Here is a 20045-nt window from a genome sequence, read left to right on the forward strand (position 1 = left end):
TTATTATTCAAAAATCACTCACTGCAAAGGGAACTTATAAAAAATTTGGTCAACAATAAATGAAATTCTTTCAAAAAAAGGAATTCAAGATCTATACCTATTAACCTTAAGGACATCAGTGGCAGATTAATTGAGCCAATTTCAGTACCGGATGCTTTTAATAATTATTTCACCAACATTCCAAATGCTAACTCCTGTTCCCCCTCCGAGTCAGTACACCCTAGCAAGAATCTCAGATCCATATTTTTCTCTCCAACTGATAGTACTGAGGTGCTTCAAGTTATCGAATCTCTTTCTAATAGTAGTACACCTGACTTCCTTGGAATAAGTAATAAGCTTCTTAGAACTGCTTCGTTTGTGAACCCATTGTGCATACAGCAAACTTGTCTATGATCAATGGAGTCTTCCCAGAAAAATTTAAATCAGCAATTGTTATCCCGATTCATAAAAAAGGCGATCCGTCTGAGATAAGTAATTATCGTCCAATCTCACTTTTCCCAGTTGTATCCAAAGTGATTCAGAAAATTGTCTTCTGACGTCTTTCTTTCTTTTTATTGGGGATTAATACTTCAGATTCATTGATTTCTTCTCATAAATATGGCTTCTGTCCCAAATTGTAAACTGCTAATGCACTAATCGATACCACACAGTTTATCAGTTCCCAACTTGACCTTAAAAATACTGTAATTGAGTAATTTCTGGATTGTTCTAAGACATTTGACATGGATTATCACAGGGTTTTATTAATTAAACTCAAGAACATAGGGATTTGTGGAATTCTTTTCTCGTGGTTCGGCTCCTATCTCTCTAGTAGAGCACAGAGTTTAAGTCTGGGCAGCATGACCTTGCATCCCCTACTTGTCCGGAGGGGCGTCCCGCAAGGCTCTGTTCTTTTTACAACACTTTTTCTCCTTTATATTAATGATTTGGTTATAGTCCTGGGTCCATCATTGCACGCAGTAGTTTTTGCTGACGATAGGCCTACTAACTTTTTCATCACCGGCCATAATTTACCATCCATGGTCACCTCTACTCAAATTCTTTTGAATAGAGAACAGGAATAGCCTCTCGTTAACTGCATGACCATTAACAGCAAGAAAATTCAGGTTGTATTATTTCGAACCCCTTACAAAATAAATGAAGCTCAGCAAGCACTTGGCCTAAAATATTCCACCAATCTCCTCCCGCAGGTCGAAATTGCCAAGTTTCTTGGTGTCCACATAGACTCCTCCCTATCATTTGCAACTCATGTATCGTGCATCAGAGCCATAATTTTGCGACAGGTAAGTATGATTAATCGTGTGAATAATTTTCTTCCCCTAGATATCCTTGTCACCCTTTATTATTCTTTTATTTACCCGTATATCTCATACTGCAGATCTGTTTGGTGCAACATTTATCCTTCAGTTACCAATAAATTAAAAACTGCCCAAAACCGTGCCATCAAAGCAGTTTTTCGGCTGCCCCGACTATATCCCATCTAGGACTTGTTCTCCGATTTTGGTATTATTCCTTTTGAACAAATTATTAAAAAATTAAATGTACCCCTTGCATACTATGCTTACCATAAAAAACTTCATCCCCAATTATTACCTTATTTTAATTGCAATAATTCTGAAGGTCTGTGTCTGCGATCATCTAACTGCTCCTTTGTTATCCCCCAGTGTGTCTCTAGCTCCACCAAGTGATCCACCATTTATAAATCTATGCAACAATGGAATATGATACCCTCCAGTATCGAGCTATTCACAATTTTTTGAACGCTGTATAACAATGTTACTAAACTGTGATCTTATAAATATCTAAATTTATCATCAATATGCTTTAATTTACCCGTATTTTCTCTTTTTTTCTGTTTTTTCTTTTTTTCTCTATTTTTAATTTCCAATTTTTTTTCGTTATGGTCCTCAACAAGTTCGCTTCCTGGACACATATTATTATTGGTGTTATGTTTCATCTCGTTTTTATTTCAATATTTCAATTGAAAGATAGGAACGAGGCCACAATTATTGATAAGGTAAAAGTCAACGGTCTTACTGTATTCACTTCACGCTGTATAAGAACTGATTTAAAAAAAGACTCTTTCTCCCAGCCCGCTCCGCTAGCCGCATGTATGTGACTTGGGTTACGGGGTGGTAAATTAATTCTCCTAGCCAATTTTAGGACTTACTAACTTACTATACAACCTAATTAGCAGCATAATTTCTGATCTTGTCTCCTAAGCGAATACACAATTAATACTACCCGAAATAGCGTCACAAAATAAAAGTAAAATCAATATTTAATATTTAGACGGGGAAAATAATTAAGGGGCCAAAAGAAAGGAATCTGGGAGGGACATTTATCTAAACAAACTGGGACCAGGGTTCCAACACCTGGTTGTACGGACATCTCCTCTGTCTTCTAATTTTTAGCTAAATTATTTGAAAAAAACTACGTTTTCTAAAGAGTTAAAGAGGCTGAGTCACAAGTTCGATCCTTAAAACGTACAGGGATTAGGAGGTGCAGTATGGGGGCTGCCGTCCCCCAAACCCCTGCTTCCGTATATGAAAGGGGCTGTGTCCTCCTCAACACCTCGCTCTTTAAGCTAAAGTTTGACTTTCTCACAACTCTTTTTTTTAAACAATAAAAACAAAGTGCCTCCTTGATCACTATTATCGGTGCGGTACCATGCAGTAGTTTTACTTCTATATTATTAGAGATAAAAAAGGAGAATTTGATCTTTTTGATAGCACCTTTCACATCTGGCTTCTTGCAAAAAAAGCTAGGCAGTTATTTTCATTGATTGGCTTCAAAGTTATAGATAATAACGATCAGATTTTGATGTGCATTTGCCTCTACGAAAAAACCTCCTTGACTTTGGCTCTTCACGAATACAACCAAATTCCTCTTGTATTCAACATAAACAGGGACAAATGTTTTTTTTGTTGGGGAATAAAGAATAAAATTAATTTCAAGAGGGCTTTTTTTAACAGCTTTTTTAAAGGCTTGGGTTTCAACCCTTTTGAATCCAAATATTTACTTCGGAACGTGTCTTTGTTTTTGATGATAAAATACTGTTGGAAAATACCCTTGAAAAGTTTATGTCGCAAAGGCAAAACGCGAATTCATTATTAAGGTAACTTGTATTTTTAATCTTAATCAAAACCACAAAGGATTACAACTTAACAGAGAGCTAGTTGTCATATCAACAAAAAATTGAATAGTCATAAAATAAAAATCAATAATTGTCATTTAACACGAATCAATAGAACAACATTAGCATAAAATAAAAAACTATTTATTTTTATCCTGAAAAATTAAAAGCAAAATGAAAAGAATATTGGAAAATTACTTCTCACCGTCTCCATTATATGAAACTGCTCATGGCAACGGGCTGTAAGTACCGAGTGAAACGGCTGAATAGTAATCAAAACTATAAGCAAAACTATAAGAAAAAATTTGATAACAATAGATTCAACAGAGAATTGAATATTCAAGTTGATTGGAAAAATATAAGGCTAATTAAGTTTAATGATACCCATTAAAAACTAAGAGCCAGTAAAAATTTGTTCTATGTCTGAAAGAGGGAAAACGACACAAACAGGTGATCTTACTGAAAATTACACCATCATATTCAGCATATTTGATAACCCTACTTTATAGGTTTCAAGGCCCTATACACCATAATACGGAATTTTACATTTTTACCACAAGAAAGATCTCGAATGCATGTTACTTTGTTTCTTTAATTTCTTCCCCAAGCGTGACCAAATCGAAACAGTGGTCCTATAAGCTCAGAAGACGGTTCATATACCATCGATGCCAAAAAAAATTGGGTGCGATATAATCAACTTCGTGACAAAGCTGTTTTAAAGTATAAAAAAGGTGGACTTGCCCTTATCGAAAGTAGAATACTTTTGAAACTTCATTTGAAAGGCCATTTCTTGGCCAAACCTCAATATTTTGACGCTCCTGACAAGCGAAATTTTGCTTCAAATTTTGCTTCAAATTTGACATCACTTTTGACTCTGAAAAAAGTGAACTAGAACTTTTAATTCCCAATCAAATGAGCCCTCTGAAGTTTATTCGAGCATCCTTTTTATAAGAACCATATTTGCTCCCAGGGCATAACATACAACGCCTGCCCACAAGCCCAAGGGGTTTTGTCGACCCCGGAGTTTTTGTTATATGATCTTTGACCTCTTTTTAACAAAATGGCTACCTCAAAGTTTTCATCGGATGTATTTGGGGAAACAAAGGCGTGGGGGGGGGGGCTTGTTGCCCTCTGATCATTTTTGACCGTTAAAAAGGGCACTAGAACTCTTGATTTTCAATTGAATGAACTCTCTTTGAATTTTATACGACGACCCCTTCCGTATAAAGTGCCTCTGTGAAAAAAATATAACAATAAAACATTGGAGCCTATGGCTCTGATATATAATAATTTGATGGATTTTGGTCGTCAGAGAACCCTATTGTACAGGTCGAAATGGTTTCAGCCGCGTAGAAGATCAAAATTCACGCCAAATAATTCCTCGTGGAAGAACCTAAAGTATCTTAACTTGTCGCCAGGGCACTTGACACAATACCAGGGGAAAAGAACTGTTTTCTGGGAACACTGTTGCCCACGTTAATTTCATAAAGAAAGATATGATTGACAAGCAACAAAACTACTCCATCAAGCGCACACAACTTCTCGTGGGAGCGATCTTGGATAGTTTAGATAACCGGTTTGCCCACTCTTTTACAAATGAAACCAGTAGTTAAAAATGCCCATAAAGCTAGTAAATTTACTACCCCAATCCCCAAGTATTTGAGCTAGAGATGTCCTACTAAGACCTGGTGTGCCACTAAGATATGCCTACTGTGGAAGTTCAAGTTCAAGTTTTGTGGAAGTAACTTCCGTATTTTCTTTGTTTTTTTTCAGTCGGATGATATCTTTTGCCCGTGACAGCATCATCATTAGCAAGTACGTGTCCTCTTGGTCTCTATGTAGAATACCTCCCATTTCACAAAGAAAACTGCCTTAAATAGCGACGAAGACCACACCGCCTTTCCATCATAAACAAGTAAGTAGAACAACAGGGAAATTTTTATACAAGACAGTGGAACGCAACTTTAAATGAACTTCCTTGAAGTAATGATATTAGGGCTGTTTTAAAACCTTTTTTTAAAAACCTTTCAGTTTTAATGATTGAATTTTAATGTAAGTTTCTTCTATATTGTTTTTATTCTCTTCGTCTGTTTTGCTGAGGACGGCCCTTGGATATAGGGTCGAAATATTCATTCAAAGTTGCGTTCCACTGTCTTGTATAAAAATTTCCCTGTTGTTCTACTTACTTGTTTAAAATTGCCTTAAGATTTTCTAAAGGAATATATAATCGAAAACTCTACCATCTCAATCGCTTTCAAGAAGAAAGCAGACAAATATTTAATTTAATGATGTTTAGTAAAAATTCTTTCTCGAGATGTACCTTTTTTTCGGTAAAGTTCTACGAAATCATATTATTGAGTTAGGAATAAAGTGACTACACCATTCGATGTCTTTTTTTATGTTGATTACGAATTTCAGCTCCCCCCCCCCTATATAAGCTATACCTAACCTAACCTAACCCTGAATTGGCATATATAGAGGGGGCTGAAATTCATTTCTGATAGAAATGATTATTATATTCGTAATCAGCATAAAAAAAGGCATTGAATGGTGTATTCACTTTTGTCCTAACCACAGACAAGAAGTATTATCATATATTACATACTTCCTGTCTGTGGTCCTAACTCAATAATATGATTTCGTAGAACTTTACCTTTTTTTCAATCTTTGGCAACGCTGGGCAAACAATGTTGGTTGTTAATCCTACTCAAAATAGAAGAACCTAACGAAAACTGTAAACAATAATCATCCCTGGACAACTAATCAAACTGACTTGCTTCATGTTAAACGGCTCCATCAGTAAGTTTCGCCTTTAATTATGATAATATGTCAAAATATTTCTACTATTTTATTGTCCTAGGCTTCTTTATCTGCTCTATGTCTTAAAAAGTAACAAAGACTTAGCTAGTTTCTTTATAGCCTACCCCACTGCTGCATAGAACATTGGAGTTTGTTTGGAATTTTCATATTCTTAATGAAAGTTTTGGGTAAAATTCTACTTTAACTACTTTTGTCTGTCTTGGTTTAAATTAGGAAAATAAAACTTTCAGGGATGGGTCTACAGGCTAAATTATGTCCCAAGACGGTATTTTGAAGTACCTACCTCTACTCCTTCTCCCTCTAGAGGGTCATGAAATTTGCCTGCATGTCAGGTGTATATCTGTTGATATTTTGACTAAACAACATTTTACCTTAATTTTCAATTATAAGTTTCTTTGGCTTAAATTATGAAAGTGTGATTCCTGTTATTTGAGTAGAATTTTAAGCCATATCAATGTTGTTTTTTTTTCTTCAAAATTTTGAAAATATAGGCCCAATTGCATATCTTTTAAACCTTATAAATTGGAGCATAGTTGTGAAGCTGAAAACAATTTTGTTTAGGGTAAGACACCCAGTAGTCGGCCACCTGCCTATTCTCGGACAGAATGTAACTAATAGGGAACCTACCTCTAGGCTTGTTTGTATTAAATTGTTTGTTTGTATTAAATTTGTATTAGATATCTGTATAGACTGCTTAGTGACCAGGGAAACCAGCTATGTATAAAAACTTTCTAAGCACATTAGCCTAGAGGTAGGTTCCCTGTTAGTTACATTCTGTCCGAGAATAGGCAGGTGGCCGACTACTGGGTGTCTTACCCTAGTTCATTTAAGCAGATGATCTATTTTGCAAGGTTTCACTTTTATAACACACTGATTTTTAAAGGTCATCAAAGGTCAGGACCCTCTAGAGGGAGAAGGAGTAGAGGTAGGTACTTCATAATACCTTCCTGGGACATACTTTGGTCAATTTTTACCAAATCATACTATTGACTTACAAATAAAGTGAATATATCACTCAATGCCTTTTTTTATTCACCTTCCCATTATAATTATCATTTTTGTCAGAAATGAATTTTACCCCCTACCCCTATATATGCCAATTCATGGTGTATATTTGCACAGTAGGGGGGGTGTTGGTGGTGGTGGTGGTGGTAAATTTTAAGCCTACCTCCCATTTACATCAGAAATAAAATTTACCCCCACCTCCCCTAATTTGCAAATATATAGGTATGGTTACCTTTGTAATTATTCCATGAGGCAGATTAACAGTGACAGTTAAATGATTATACATATCATACAAAGCACAATTATTTGTGCTTTGTATGATATACAGGTACTGACCCTGCATTTATACAATTCAGTGAGGATATGCACATGAATTATTGAATCAAAAGCATGACTGACATCATGGCTCCCTAGAATAAGTGGCTCTCCAGCTTTATCAGCATCAATCAAGACTGATGACAGTGCTGTCAGTGCATGAGCACACCCTATTCCTTTCTGGAACCCAAATTGGTGTGGGGGCATATAACAATTATTAATCAACTCAGGCATTATCAACTTCTTAAAAATTATACAAAAAGTTGTAGCTACTGTTATTGGCCAATGTGATGAGCACTCATTTAGGGGTTTATTTTTTTAGGGACAGGAGTAAGACGGCCAGTTGAAAACAAGGCAGGAACTATTCCTTTTGTAAACACCATTTGGAAAAGTAGGGCAATGTGGGAAAAAAAGGGGTTCCATATATGAGGTGTTTGGTGCAAATGTGATCTGTACCTCTTGAAAAAGGTTTCTTAATTTTACAAATTATATTATAAACATCCAAAACTGATTCAGTAAACTTTAATTTGCCCCCTATTGAAAGTATCTTTTTGAGTGTAACTTTGGAGGGATTTTCTAGTAGTGGGTCTGGTTCTGAAAACTCTCTGGAGAAATGTTGTTCCCATAGTTCGGGAGGGATATTAAATGACTGGTTTGGCTTTTGTTTTTGTTTATGTATTAATTTTTTCCACAAAAGTCCTGGGTTATTAAAAATCTTTTCAGAAAAATTGGAACAAATAGTAGCTCTATGTTTATATAACTCTTTTGAAAAACGGCGTTTGGTGGATAAACAGATATGGTTTACGATACGAGTTCTGGGACGGTCGCAATTTATCCAGATATTTAGCCAGAATTTTGCCCTTTTACAAGCCTCAACAAGTAAAGAATCCTGGGACCAGCCCTTCACTTGGGATCCAAATCCTACTTTAGTGAAAGGGACAAACTGCTATTCTGCTTGTAATAAGGCATGTGAAATAAGTGATGCATACATATCTGATTAATATGAGTTTCATTAATTGACGATGGAACCAAATTCTGGAGAAGCTCAAATGGTATTTTCATCTTTGTCAGAAGATTGTCAATCAATGCTGGTACTAGAGTATATCAACCTTATTCCATTCTGCTACAGTACACCACTTGAGTTTCTTGGGTCACCTGTACATGGTTAAATGGAGCCATAATACTGAAAGACAACAGCAAATGGTCAGATACTACAAACTCATTAAGTATGCTTACACTTACTGCATGACTGGCAATACTACTGGAAACAAGCACATGATCAAGGTTTGACATGATCCTGAGGCATGTATATATGTGAAATCAGCAGATTTTGGTAAGAGAGCACTTTCATTTGGGATCAGGCTAAGAAGCAGAGCGGTACGTTGATTATCACTTTTCAATAGGTCACAATTAAGTCCCCCAACAGGACCCAATGGAGGTGCGAGGCTCTAATTTTACTCAAACATTTTCCCAATTTTCTTCATGCTAGAGCAGACTTCTTTCAGAATTTTCGTCTCTATAGTCTGTCGGCAGATATGCATTCACAATGACAGTATCAACAACTTTAACTGCAAGGAAATGCTCAGATTTTGCAGACAGTTCGGAGTTAGTTTGCTGATCTATTATTGTAGCAAGTCGACCTGAGGGGCGGCCTTGTTTTCTGGGCCTTTTAGCGGCTACAAAGTGGAGTACATGTGATGGTACTATATCCAGTAGTTTCATGTTATCAGCAGAGAGAAAATGTTCCTGTATGCATATGATTTCTTTAGTAAGGCAGAGTTGTTCCACCACCGCAATTTTTGCGCTGAGATTACCATTTATGTTCCATGACAAGATGCTCTTTTTAATATAGGGCTCAACCATTTCAAACAGAAATATTACTTTGCATGCCATAATTCTTTGCAACTCTCTTGTTTGTTAATTTTTGTCTCTTTTGCTACTATGCATAAAAACCAGACAGATGCAATATGCAATTACAACTATTGCAATATACACAGTTCTTCATATGTTGACAAAAAAAGTATCATCTTTATGAAATGAGTTTAAATCATTTTGAATGTATTTTCCCATTTGCTATATCTTACATCATTTTTACTCAAGAATGTTTTTTTCAAGTTGAATAGAATTATAGAATGCATTTGCTACTATACAGCTTCAGCCTTCAGTTGGATTTTGAAATTGATAGCCAACATATTGTTTCTACAGCTGAATCGTAAGTTTGCAGAATTTTTTTCTTTCTTTTGGTGTTTTTAGATAAGATTTTCTTAATGTTCAATACTCAATTGTTGAAGGCCTGATATATTAAAGAATATGCGATCTTCTTTCTGAAAAATTACTGGCCTAATTTGGCTTTTGTGTGTGCTCCCTTTTAAATAGATTCTTTAGATCTTATTGAATCCTATGGCGAATCTATGACTCAGTTTTCCAGTAATTTGAGGTATATCTGAATAATTTTGACTTTTTGTTGTTGTCTTTGTATTAACATTATTCTACATGTTTGTTTGAACCATATAGTGACCTAGTTAACCATTAAATAAATTATTTTTTTAATGTAAAGCTGAGATGGTATCCTATCAAGGTGGTATCCAGAGGGGGGAGGGGCAGGGAGGTATTACATTTAAATGGTTATATCTCGAAATTTTTTTTTTATTAAAAGCATGGATGCCAAAAAGTTAAATTTTTTTTACTTAAAGTAGAGGTGGCTTCCTATCATGGTGGTATCCAGAGAGGGGGGGGGGGGAGCTATCATATTTAAATGATAATACCTTGAACTTTTTTTGAAAGCAGGGATGCCAATAAGTTGAAGAGTTGACAAGATTAACAAGATTTTTGTGAGCTATCTTGATACAACACTGGTATAGTTTTATTGTCCAAAGAGAAAGGGACACATGCATCCAACCCATTTTTTTTCTTATTGATAAAACAAGTTTACTTTGAAAACATTCATTCATAAGTACCAGGCAGATTTGCACTAAAACAAATTGGTGTGACAAAAGTGATATCAACATCCCTACCTAATGTTGCACTTGAGTGACAATGGTGCCCTTGGTCCAATGCCCAAGTTACATTAAAAGGCCAGGTCATAATGAAAGCTTTCAATTTGGGAGGTTCAAGGAGGAGTCTATGACAGTCTTATGACCTCAGGGTACTAGATGTTGCTATGTTCTTATGTATCTACAGTGGTTTAAAAAATTTGATCACCCCACAAATGATGACCAAAAATATGCACAAATGTAACATTTGGAATATTATAACACTTTTTTCAAAGCTTTGAAGAAAAGCAAAAAAGGCTAAATACCCCTAACTGCACTTGAAAGCTATTTTAGAAAGAAACTCTTTGGAGATTTCCATGGATATGACCATAGCAGAAGCTTTGAGCCTGGGTGGGGATCAAAGAGGAGTCCTTGAGTATTTTGAGCACAGGTGACTTATTGTTGCAACTTTCTTAAATTTGGTAATTTTTGTGAGCATTTGGAAATGCTCAATAACTGATATTAAGTGTCCTAACATTTTGCTTGGATTAAAAGTGACAAACTAGGAAGAAAATCTCAACATCTTCCTGAAGCCACTTCTGTCTGCTTATTATTTCATGTAATTACATTTAAAACGGACGAGCTTTTCATTTTTACCTAAGAAAATAGCTGGCACTTCATTTTTCTTCATACCAAATAAACCATTAAGTGTTTTTGTTTCATTGTAATTGAAGTGTTGATCATGCATTTTTCAATTTGATAATTTTACTCCTTTTAGATGCAGTTTATAATTTAGCTGATATTAGGTATTTATAAGTTCATAATTTGGAATGAATCCCCAAAAGAAAAAATGAATAATATCCAAAAGAGCAGCCAAAAGCAATTAAAAAAAGCAGCAGTTTGGCCTTAGCCCACATGACATATATTCTATAAAGAAGCCAAAAAAAACTTTAAATTTTTTTTTTTTTAAATTGTTATGAAAAACCAGTTTTTAATACAAGGAAGGCTTTTTTAGGAATCCAAAAGAGCAAAAAAAACAAAAAAACAATCAATATCGAAGTCGCCCATTTCAACTGTTTTAAAGGTGACAAAACAGATATAGGCAAAGGGCATTATGAAAAAATTAAGCTTCAAAGTTCAAAGTTATATTCAAAGTTTTTACCCACATAACTGACAAATTTTGTGATACAGTATTTGAAGTTTTGTATGCAGTAATGCTCAATGAAAAAAAACTACTAATTCTGATAATTATTTATGTTAAGAATACATAGCTAATAGTCCTTAAACTATTATGCAAGGGTTCTGAAACGCCACAGCCATTTCGTTTCTACCAGATTTCTACTTCTCTTGATGAATAACAAAGAAGACCAGTTTCCTGCCAGCAACTTGTGAAGTTTTGAACTCATGAATAGGCTCAAATCTGTTGTAAATTTAAGCTGTGATTTGAGAAAGACTGATGAAAACATTAATGTTTACAGTCAACATTGATTGCGCTGGCGGCGCGCCGCCGATATCTTACCGGCAGCGCTCCACCGACATCTTACCGGTGGTGCGGCGTGCTGTTTTTGGCCCCACCGCCGCTGGTCTTCCCTCATCGGCGTGGCGCCGGGGTTTAATTGCAGCTATCCATGTTGCAGCTGTAGTTAGCAACCTAGTAAGAGATGATAACATCCCATAGTAAAAAAAGCCCATAAGTCCTAAAACTGGAGTCAGATCAAAAAAAGAAGTACACTATCAAAATCACCTTGTCCAATACCCCTATATAGGAAACTAACTGTTCCTTGGTTTGAATAACAAGGTAAATATATTGGCTTGAAAATCAAGAAACATGGCAGGAACCACAATATTCTCCTTATACAGCATCTTTTTTCTTTTCCTCAGATAATGGGGCACTGGAGCATTGTAGAGAGCTGTTTAATGACTAACTTTTGAAGGAAATTGATGGGGTTGAAAACCTTTTGTAATTAAAAAAAATAAAATATAATGAATTTTTTACAAAAAATTGCATTTTTCTATAAAACATGTTATCAACAGGAATTTGACACATCTGTTTGCTTTTGTAGTTAACAAACAATATTTAAAATAAAATCAATATTTTAAATAGAACTTTTACCATTATAAGAAGCTTGTAGACATTTATGTAAAATGCTGTAATTTTTTGGGTTTTAACAAAGAAAAATCTGATTTGTCAACTGAAACTAGAATAATTCCTGAAAATTTTAAATAAAACAATTTTATGTAACTATAAACTGCAAAAATATTTGTGGTGTCTGAGCAATAATTTTAATTTTTTATTTCAAACCAGAAAAATACTTGAAAATTTTTAAATTTGTATGATATAAAGGTCCTCTAAATAAAAGCAAAGAACCTACCTGTAGTTGACACACTGTCATAACTTTGTTCACTTAACTCTAACAAAGAATGCAAATTGGACATTGAATTCTATGTTCACTTCATTTGAAAGAATATCCCTGTGAGTGATAAGAAAATGGAAATAATCTTGGGAGAAACCAGGCATGGAAAAAGTTCCAAAGCTGCCAGTTGCAGAATTTGACAAAATTCCAAAAAACTGCCAACGATTTGGCAGCAAAACTTGTGTTTTGACAGCTTTTCTTTGAGCAAAAAGTGTTTTTATATGTAAAAATGACATTTTCAGACAAAATCTGGCAAAATTTGGACAAAATTTTGTATATGAAAGGGACTTTCCTCTCCTTAGCGCCTCGCTCTACGCTAAAGATTACCTCTTTGTCACAACTCTACTTTCATAGGCAGCACAATAGCGCTGCCTAAGTAAAGAACAATGTTGGCACAATGTATTATTTTTTTTTTTTCTCCATACCCGGGCACTTTGTATCAAAGGAGTTGTTGTATAAACTTCAAATTGGCTCATTTGATTGGAAATTGAAATGGCTAGTGTCCTTTTTAATAGTCGAAAGTGATTGGAAGGCAACTAACACCCCTTCCATGCCCACCATTTCCCCAAACACATCCAATAAAAATTTTGAGATAGCCAATTTGTCCCACAACGTTCAAAGTTTGGGAAATTATACCTTTTAGCAGGACACTAACTCCCCCCCCCACAGTCTTATACAGCAGTCTCTACAGCTGCCACTTTCATAGGCAGCGCAATAGCGCTGCCTAAGTAAAGAATGATGTTGGCACTATGTATTATTATTTTTTTCTCTCTCCATACCCGGGCACTTTGTATGGAAGGAGTTGTTGTAGAAACTTCGAAAAGGGCTCATTCGATTGGAAATTGGAGTGGCTAGTGCCCTTTTTAATAGTCGAAAGTGATTGGAGGGCAACTAGCCCCCGCCCCCTACGCCCGTCATTCCCCCAAACACATCCAATCAAAATTTTGAGATAGCCATTTTGTTCAGCATACTCGATTTCCATATAGAAAATATGTTTTTGAGGAGGACACAACCCTCAGGGTAAGGGCTTTAAGTTATGCCCTGAGGGCATATAAGAACGATGTTGGCACAATGTCTTATTTATTAATTTTTTCCTTTAGAGCAGGGCACTTCGTATCGAAGAAGTTGTCATAGAAACTTTGAAAAGGGCTCATTCAATTGGAAATTGGAGTGGCTTGTGCCCGTTTTAATAGTCGAAAGTGATTGGAAGGCAATTAATACCCCTTCTACGCCCACCATTTCCCCAAACACATCCAATACAAACTTCGAGATAGCCATTTATTCAACGTAGTTGAAAGTTCTGGAAATTAGGTCTTTGAGGATGACAACCCCCTCAGAGCCCTCAAAAAATACACATAAATGTGCATTATCAGTTTAATTTGTCCCACGACGTTCAAAGTTCACGAAATTATACATTTGAGCAGGACTCTCCCCCCACAGTCTTCAGGGCAATGGTTATAAGTTATGCCCTGGGGGCATATAAGGTTTTTATTGAAATATTTGTCGTAGAAACTTGAAAAAGGGCTCATTCGATTTGAAATAAATAGTTTTTAATAGTTGAAAGTGATTTGAGGGCAACTAAACCCCCTCTCACGCCCACCTTTTCCCCAAACACATCCAATCAAAATTTTTAGATAGCCATGTTATTCAACATAGTTGATAGTTTTGGAAACTTGGTCTTTAAGGATGACAATCCCCCCCCCCCCCTCCCACAGCCCTCAGGGTAAGGGTTGTAAGTTATGCCCTGGGGGCATATAAAGTTATTATTGAAAGCGTTGTTGTAGAAAATTCAAAAGGGCTCATTCAATTGGAAATTGAAAGGTCTAGTGCCTTTTCTAATAGTTTAAAGTGATTGGATAGCGACTAACGCCCCTCTCACGCCCACCATTTTGCCAAACACATCCAATCAAAATTTTGAGATATCCATTTTGTACAACGTAGTTGAAAGTTCTGGAAATTAGGTCTTTTAGGATGATAAACCCCTCAGAGCCCTCAATGCAAGGGTTGTAAGTTATGCCCTGGGGGCATATAAAGTTTTTATTGAAAGCGTTGTCATAGGAACTTCAAAAGGGCTCATTCAGTTGGAAATTGAAAGGGTTAGTGCCTTTTTTAATAGTAAAAACTGGTTGGATAGCTAACTAACGTCCCTCCTCACGCCCATCATTTTCCCAAACACATCCAATCAAAACTTTTGAGATATCTATTTTGTTCAATGTAGTTGAAAGTTCTGGATAGATTAGGTTTTTTAGGATGATACACCCCTATCAGAGCCCTCAAGTGCAAGCGATTGTAAGTTATACCCTGGAGGCATATAAGGTTTATATAGAAAGCTTCGTTGTATAAATCTTTGACAGCGCAATAGCACTCGCCTAAGTAAGTCAAAGAACAATGTTGGCACAATGTCTTTTTAATAGTCTCCAGTGACCCAGGCAACTATCGTATCAAAGGAGTTGCCGTAGAAACTTCGAACAGGGCTCATTGCGATTGGTAGTGGCTAGTGCCCTTTTTAATAGTCGAAAATGATTGGAGAACTAGGCCCCCACCTCCCGCCCCCACGCCCATGATTTCCCCGAACACATCCAATCAAAATTTTGAGATAGCCATTTTGTTCAGCATAGCTGATTTCCAGATAGAAAGTATGTTTTTGAGGGAGGCACTCCCCCCAAAACCCTCATGGCAAGGGTTTTAATTTATGCCCTGGGGGTATATAAGGTTTTTGTAGAAGGCGTTGTAGTAGAAACTTCAAAAAGGCTCATTCGATTGGAAATTCAAAGGGCTAGTGCTCTTTTAATAGTCGAAAGTGATTGGAAGGCGACTAACACCCTTCCACGCCCACCCTCTTCTAAAACACGTTCGACCAAAATTGTGAGATACTCTTTCTGTTCGGTACACTTGATTCTCTGATAGATGTAATGTTTTTGAGGAAGATAGTCTCCAAAAGCACTCAGGGTACGGGCTGTAAGTTATACCCTGGGTAAAAATAAGGTTTTTTTTATAGAACGCGCTGTCGTAAAAACTTCAAAACAGTGCTCATTCGATTGCAAATTCTGAAGGGCTAGTGCCCTTTTTAATAGTCGAAAGTGATTAGAGGGCAACTAACCCGCATCTCACGCCCACCTTTTCCCCAAACACATTTAGTCAAAACTTTGAGATAGCCATTTTATTCAACGTAGTTTTAAGTCCTGGAAATTAGGTCTTTGAGGATTTTAACCTCCGACAGCCCTCAGGGCAAGGGTTGTAAATTATGGCCAGGGGGGCAGATAAGGTTCTTATAGAACGCGTTGTCATAGAAACTTCACAAAAATAAATTATACAAAAATTTCACAAAAATACCAGATATTTCGGTCACATATACAGTGACCGTCATCAGTAGTAAAACTGTAATGACGTAATGGCGGTCACTGTATATTTGACCGAAATATCTGGTATTTTTTTTGTGAAATTTATTATACACTGTCTATTAAAAAGGATTTTATCCCTATTTTGAACTTTTATTTTATCGTTGTAATTTATGCCCTGGGGGCATATAAGGTGTTTATAGAAAGCGTTGTCGTTTCAAAAAGGGCTCATTCGATTGGAAATTGAAAGCCTAGTGCCCTTTTTAATAGTCAAAAGTGATTTGAAGTGACTATTTTATAGTAAAGATCGATGTGGTATAATGTATTGTTTGTTGACCGCTGTCGTTGATTAGACCAGGGCACTTCGTATCAGAAGGAGTTGTCGTGGAAACTTCGAAAGGGTCTCATTCGATTGAAAATAGAAAGGGCAGATGCCCTTTTAAATAGACGAAAGTGATTGGAGGGCAACTAATCCCCCTTCCACTCCCACCCTCCCACGCCCACCCTCCCATTTGCCCATTATGTTTAAAAACTTAATGTGGCCTTAACATTAAATCAAAATGCACTGTGTTAATGCTAATTTCCAATAAAGTATCTCAGCAGTATCCCAAGAACGACTGAGGGTATTATGTTCAAACTTTCGGGGCTACTTCTGCTCTTGAAATTTAACCAAATCAAAATAGCGTAAGTGTATCCAAGCTATCAAAGAAAGTAAACACATTTTTTGCGAATGGTATCAAGTTTTCCATTTCAGGTCAACTGGAGGAGGTATGAAACTAAATTAAACAGTACTATTTGTGTCGAGATTTTTAAAAGGGTGTATATTGTTAAAAATTGCTGAAAATTTTTCTCCAGCATACAAACAGCAGGCCAAACTATAAAGTTTTAAAAAACGAAAAGATTTAAAGTGTTATTTTCTTTTTCCCTGAAATAACTATGTCAATATAAAACGAACAGAAATTAATTAAAAAAAAAAATTTTTGCACAAAATAAGTTTTTCAAACTCTATTAAACAAAAAATGAGCAAAAATAAAATCAAATAATCTACCAGGCGTAAACTTCCACAAATCAGCATCGACAAATAAATGAAGCCCAAAACGAACAGAAATTACAATAATTAACAGAGTCAAACTCAAAACTACCAGAAATTAACATAAGTTGGGCGCGAAACCCCTATGCCTTCCCAAGGGCAGAACAAATTTGCACTTTACTGAAAAAATACAAATGAATGTGCATTGTCAGTTAATATATATACACTGATATTTAGTAATAAATGTTAATATTATTTGATTTATTTTAGTTATGAAAGCAAATAACTTATTTTCTGGAAAAAGTTTTTTTTTTAATTAATCTAGTAACTAGTAATTTAATTGTTCACTTTAGAGTAATTACCTAAAACTATTAAAACAGTAGAGCTAGTTCCAACTTTTTAGGGAGTAGTAATTTGACTGTTTTCTGCTTGTATCCAAAGAAGGCACAATTTAGCTAGTAACCTTAGAGTTTTATCAGTTTTACCCCTGTAGTGAATTCCGTAAGTGGTCTATGAAGGATTAAATTGCTGAAGAAAATAATTACATCAGTTTGATATTTTCAATCGCGAAAATTTCTTTCCTGAATACACTTGAAACCTGCAAATATGTGAGTAGTAATCAACATTATACTTCTGAGCCTTGTATACACCTTTTCAAAGAGATTCAGAGCTCCCTCACATGGCCTTCTGGATTCTGCCACTTGTATAGCAATTCCTAAGTTATTTGCGTACGGCACGTTCCATGGTAGCTTTCCAAGGCATAGTCTACAACCAGCGGTTATTTGGCAGTGTATAATGTGGTCAAACAGGTTTTTTTTTCTGTTTTTGTTGTCAATTACACAATGAATGTAGGTCATGAGTTCACATACACATTCTTAAAACTACACGTGATTAAACACGTTATAAAACTACGTTTCAACTCCAAGTTTTTTTTTCAATCAGAGTGGTTTTTTTTAGAGCTGACACCTGTTTTTTATGCAGCCAAAAACAGAAATTCATAACAAATAGTCATTTAAAACCAGTATAAGGCTTTCCAAGGCAAAGTCTAAAGCCAGCGGTTATTTGGCAGTGTGTAATGTCCTCAAACAGGTTTTTTTTCTGTTTTTGTTGTCAATTACACAATGAATATAGGTCATTAGTTCATATACACATTCTTAAGACTACACATGATTAAACACGTTATAGAAATACGTTTCAGCTCCAAGTTTTTTTTTCAATCAGAGTGGGTTTTTTTTCGAGCTGACACCTGTTTTTTAGGCAGCCAATCAGAGAATTGCTTAACAATTCGTCATTGAAACCCTGTATAAAGTGTTCATGCTTTGGAATTCAATTTTCATTATGTATTAGCATATCGAGCATAGTACGCTGGATTTTATTAGCTCTGAAACGATGGATATTTATATTTTCAATGCGAGTACACATTCATTCTTTATTTAAAAAAAAAAAAAGTTTTTAATAGTAAATTCAAATTTCAGGGGGGACTTAGTCGCCCTCCAACAATACAAAGCTTAAAGTATGATGCGTATATTCCATAGAAACGGCAAAGCACGCTTTTTTCTATTATGTAAAACAAAAAATTCCCTTTTCCATTGCTCTGTTAGGAACATAATTCTGTAGTTTTAGTTCTTTTTCGTTCAAAAGAATCCTTTCCCAATCCCGCATTTAAAATGTACTATCTTCTTCCGCTCTAAATAAAGCCATCTGTGTTTAACATGTTACCAAAGAGGGGATGATTTCAAAACAACATTCCGCTGCAACCCGGATCTAATTACTCTAACTGTTATTGGTCTGATGTGATCTGTTCACGGTATGCGTCTTATCGGGATTAAGAAAAAAAAAGAGACGGATATGTGCGATTCAAGGCTCATTGACAAAAGAGTTTGTTTTTTGACCAAATTAGACAGATATTTTTCAATTTATTTGATGAAAGTAAATGGATTTCATAGATGATTAAGAGGCTTTTATAAAAATATATGACAGGGAAGAGGTCAATGAATCAATTCTAACACGGTTTTTCTTTACTTGGCATCCGTTAAAAACTAAATTTTTATGTTAAATAAGTAATTCTTGTATCTTTTAAAAGAGCTTTACGGGGTTTGTGAGAGACTCTGTTCCCTGATTACGTGTGGTTAGAGGGAATTCTTTGTGCAGACTAATTTTTTCCTTTGTAAAAAAGAGGATTTTTTTTTTCCATGCTAAATTTTTCCTTCTTTTTAAGAAAGGGGATTCCTACAATTACCCTCCCATGGAAAAGAGAGTTAAGACTAACGCCGTTGCTCCTATACAACGAGTGGAGATAAACGGATCATTGGAGGCCCCTCACTTCCATTCCAGAGCGACGCAGTCATCTCAAAACTCACCAGTGCCAGCTCCTATGCAACCATGTAGAAAGCTTAGAAGAGAATGGATAGTTACTCACATGATGGGGAGCCCCACTGGCTCACCTGTACACGCCAGTGACATCGCCACCACATCTATGCAAGAAACGGATGGCACTCAACATCAGTCTGAATTTGGAAATGTGAGTATTTTCACCTCTAGCTTCTACCTATTTCTGTCCAACTTTTTTTTTTTTGAAGTATTTTCTTTTCGTCATTTGTCAACATTGTAAAAGTGTATGTCAGAAATATTAAAATGTTAATCTCCCCCCCCCCCGACCATTGTTTTAAATTTATCTGCCCCCTCAGAGATAGCTGAATATAATCCATTTTTTTAGCAAAGAACATAATATTTTGGATCTTTCTAAACTTTCTGTGGGAGGGGGGGGGGTGGAGACAAGTATTTAGTTTAAATAATTCACGGACGAATTGAATTTTGAAGGATGGGGTGAAAAAATTAGCATGTTTTTTTTTAAATTTATAAAATAATTGTTATTTAACATATAAAATAAAACCGTTTTTCTATAGGCTAATGAATTAGTCTTTTCTACATTTTTCAACATCGTAAAAGTGTATGGCAGAGATATTAAAATGTCAATCCCCCCCCCACCCCCGACCATTTTTTTAATTTTATCTA

At 35.7% G+C, this 20045-nt stretch overlaps 1 protein-coding gene across 1 annotated transcript in view; it reads right to left on the reverse strand.

Moving 5' to 3' along the window:
* LOC148942763 (uncharacterized) overlaps window positions 1–20045 on the reverse strand; it is a 57075-nt gene that overhangs the window by 13191 nt on the left and 23839 nt on the right. The window contains exon 6 of the mRNA XM_089102688.1: window positions 7298–7519. Within this exon, the coding sequence (XP_088958814.1) occupies window positions 7298–7519 (222 nt within the window). The remainder of the gene's footprint in view (window positions 1–7297; window positions 7520–20045) is intronic.

Source organism: Artemia sp. Qi Xiang Cuo, chromosome 16 (genome assembly GCF_049724085.1).
Source record: "Artemia sp. Qi Xiang Cuo chromosome 16, ASM4972408v1, whole genome shotgun sequence".
In the NCBI taxonomy this organism is placed as follows: Eukaryota; Metazoa; Arthropoda; class Branchiopoda; order Anostraca; family Artemiidae; genus Artemia; species Artemia sp. Qi Xiang Cuo.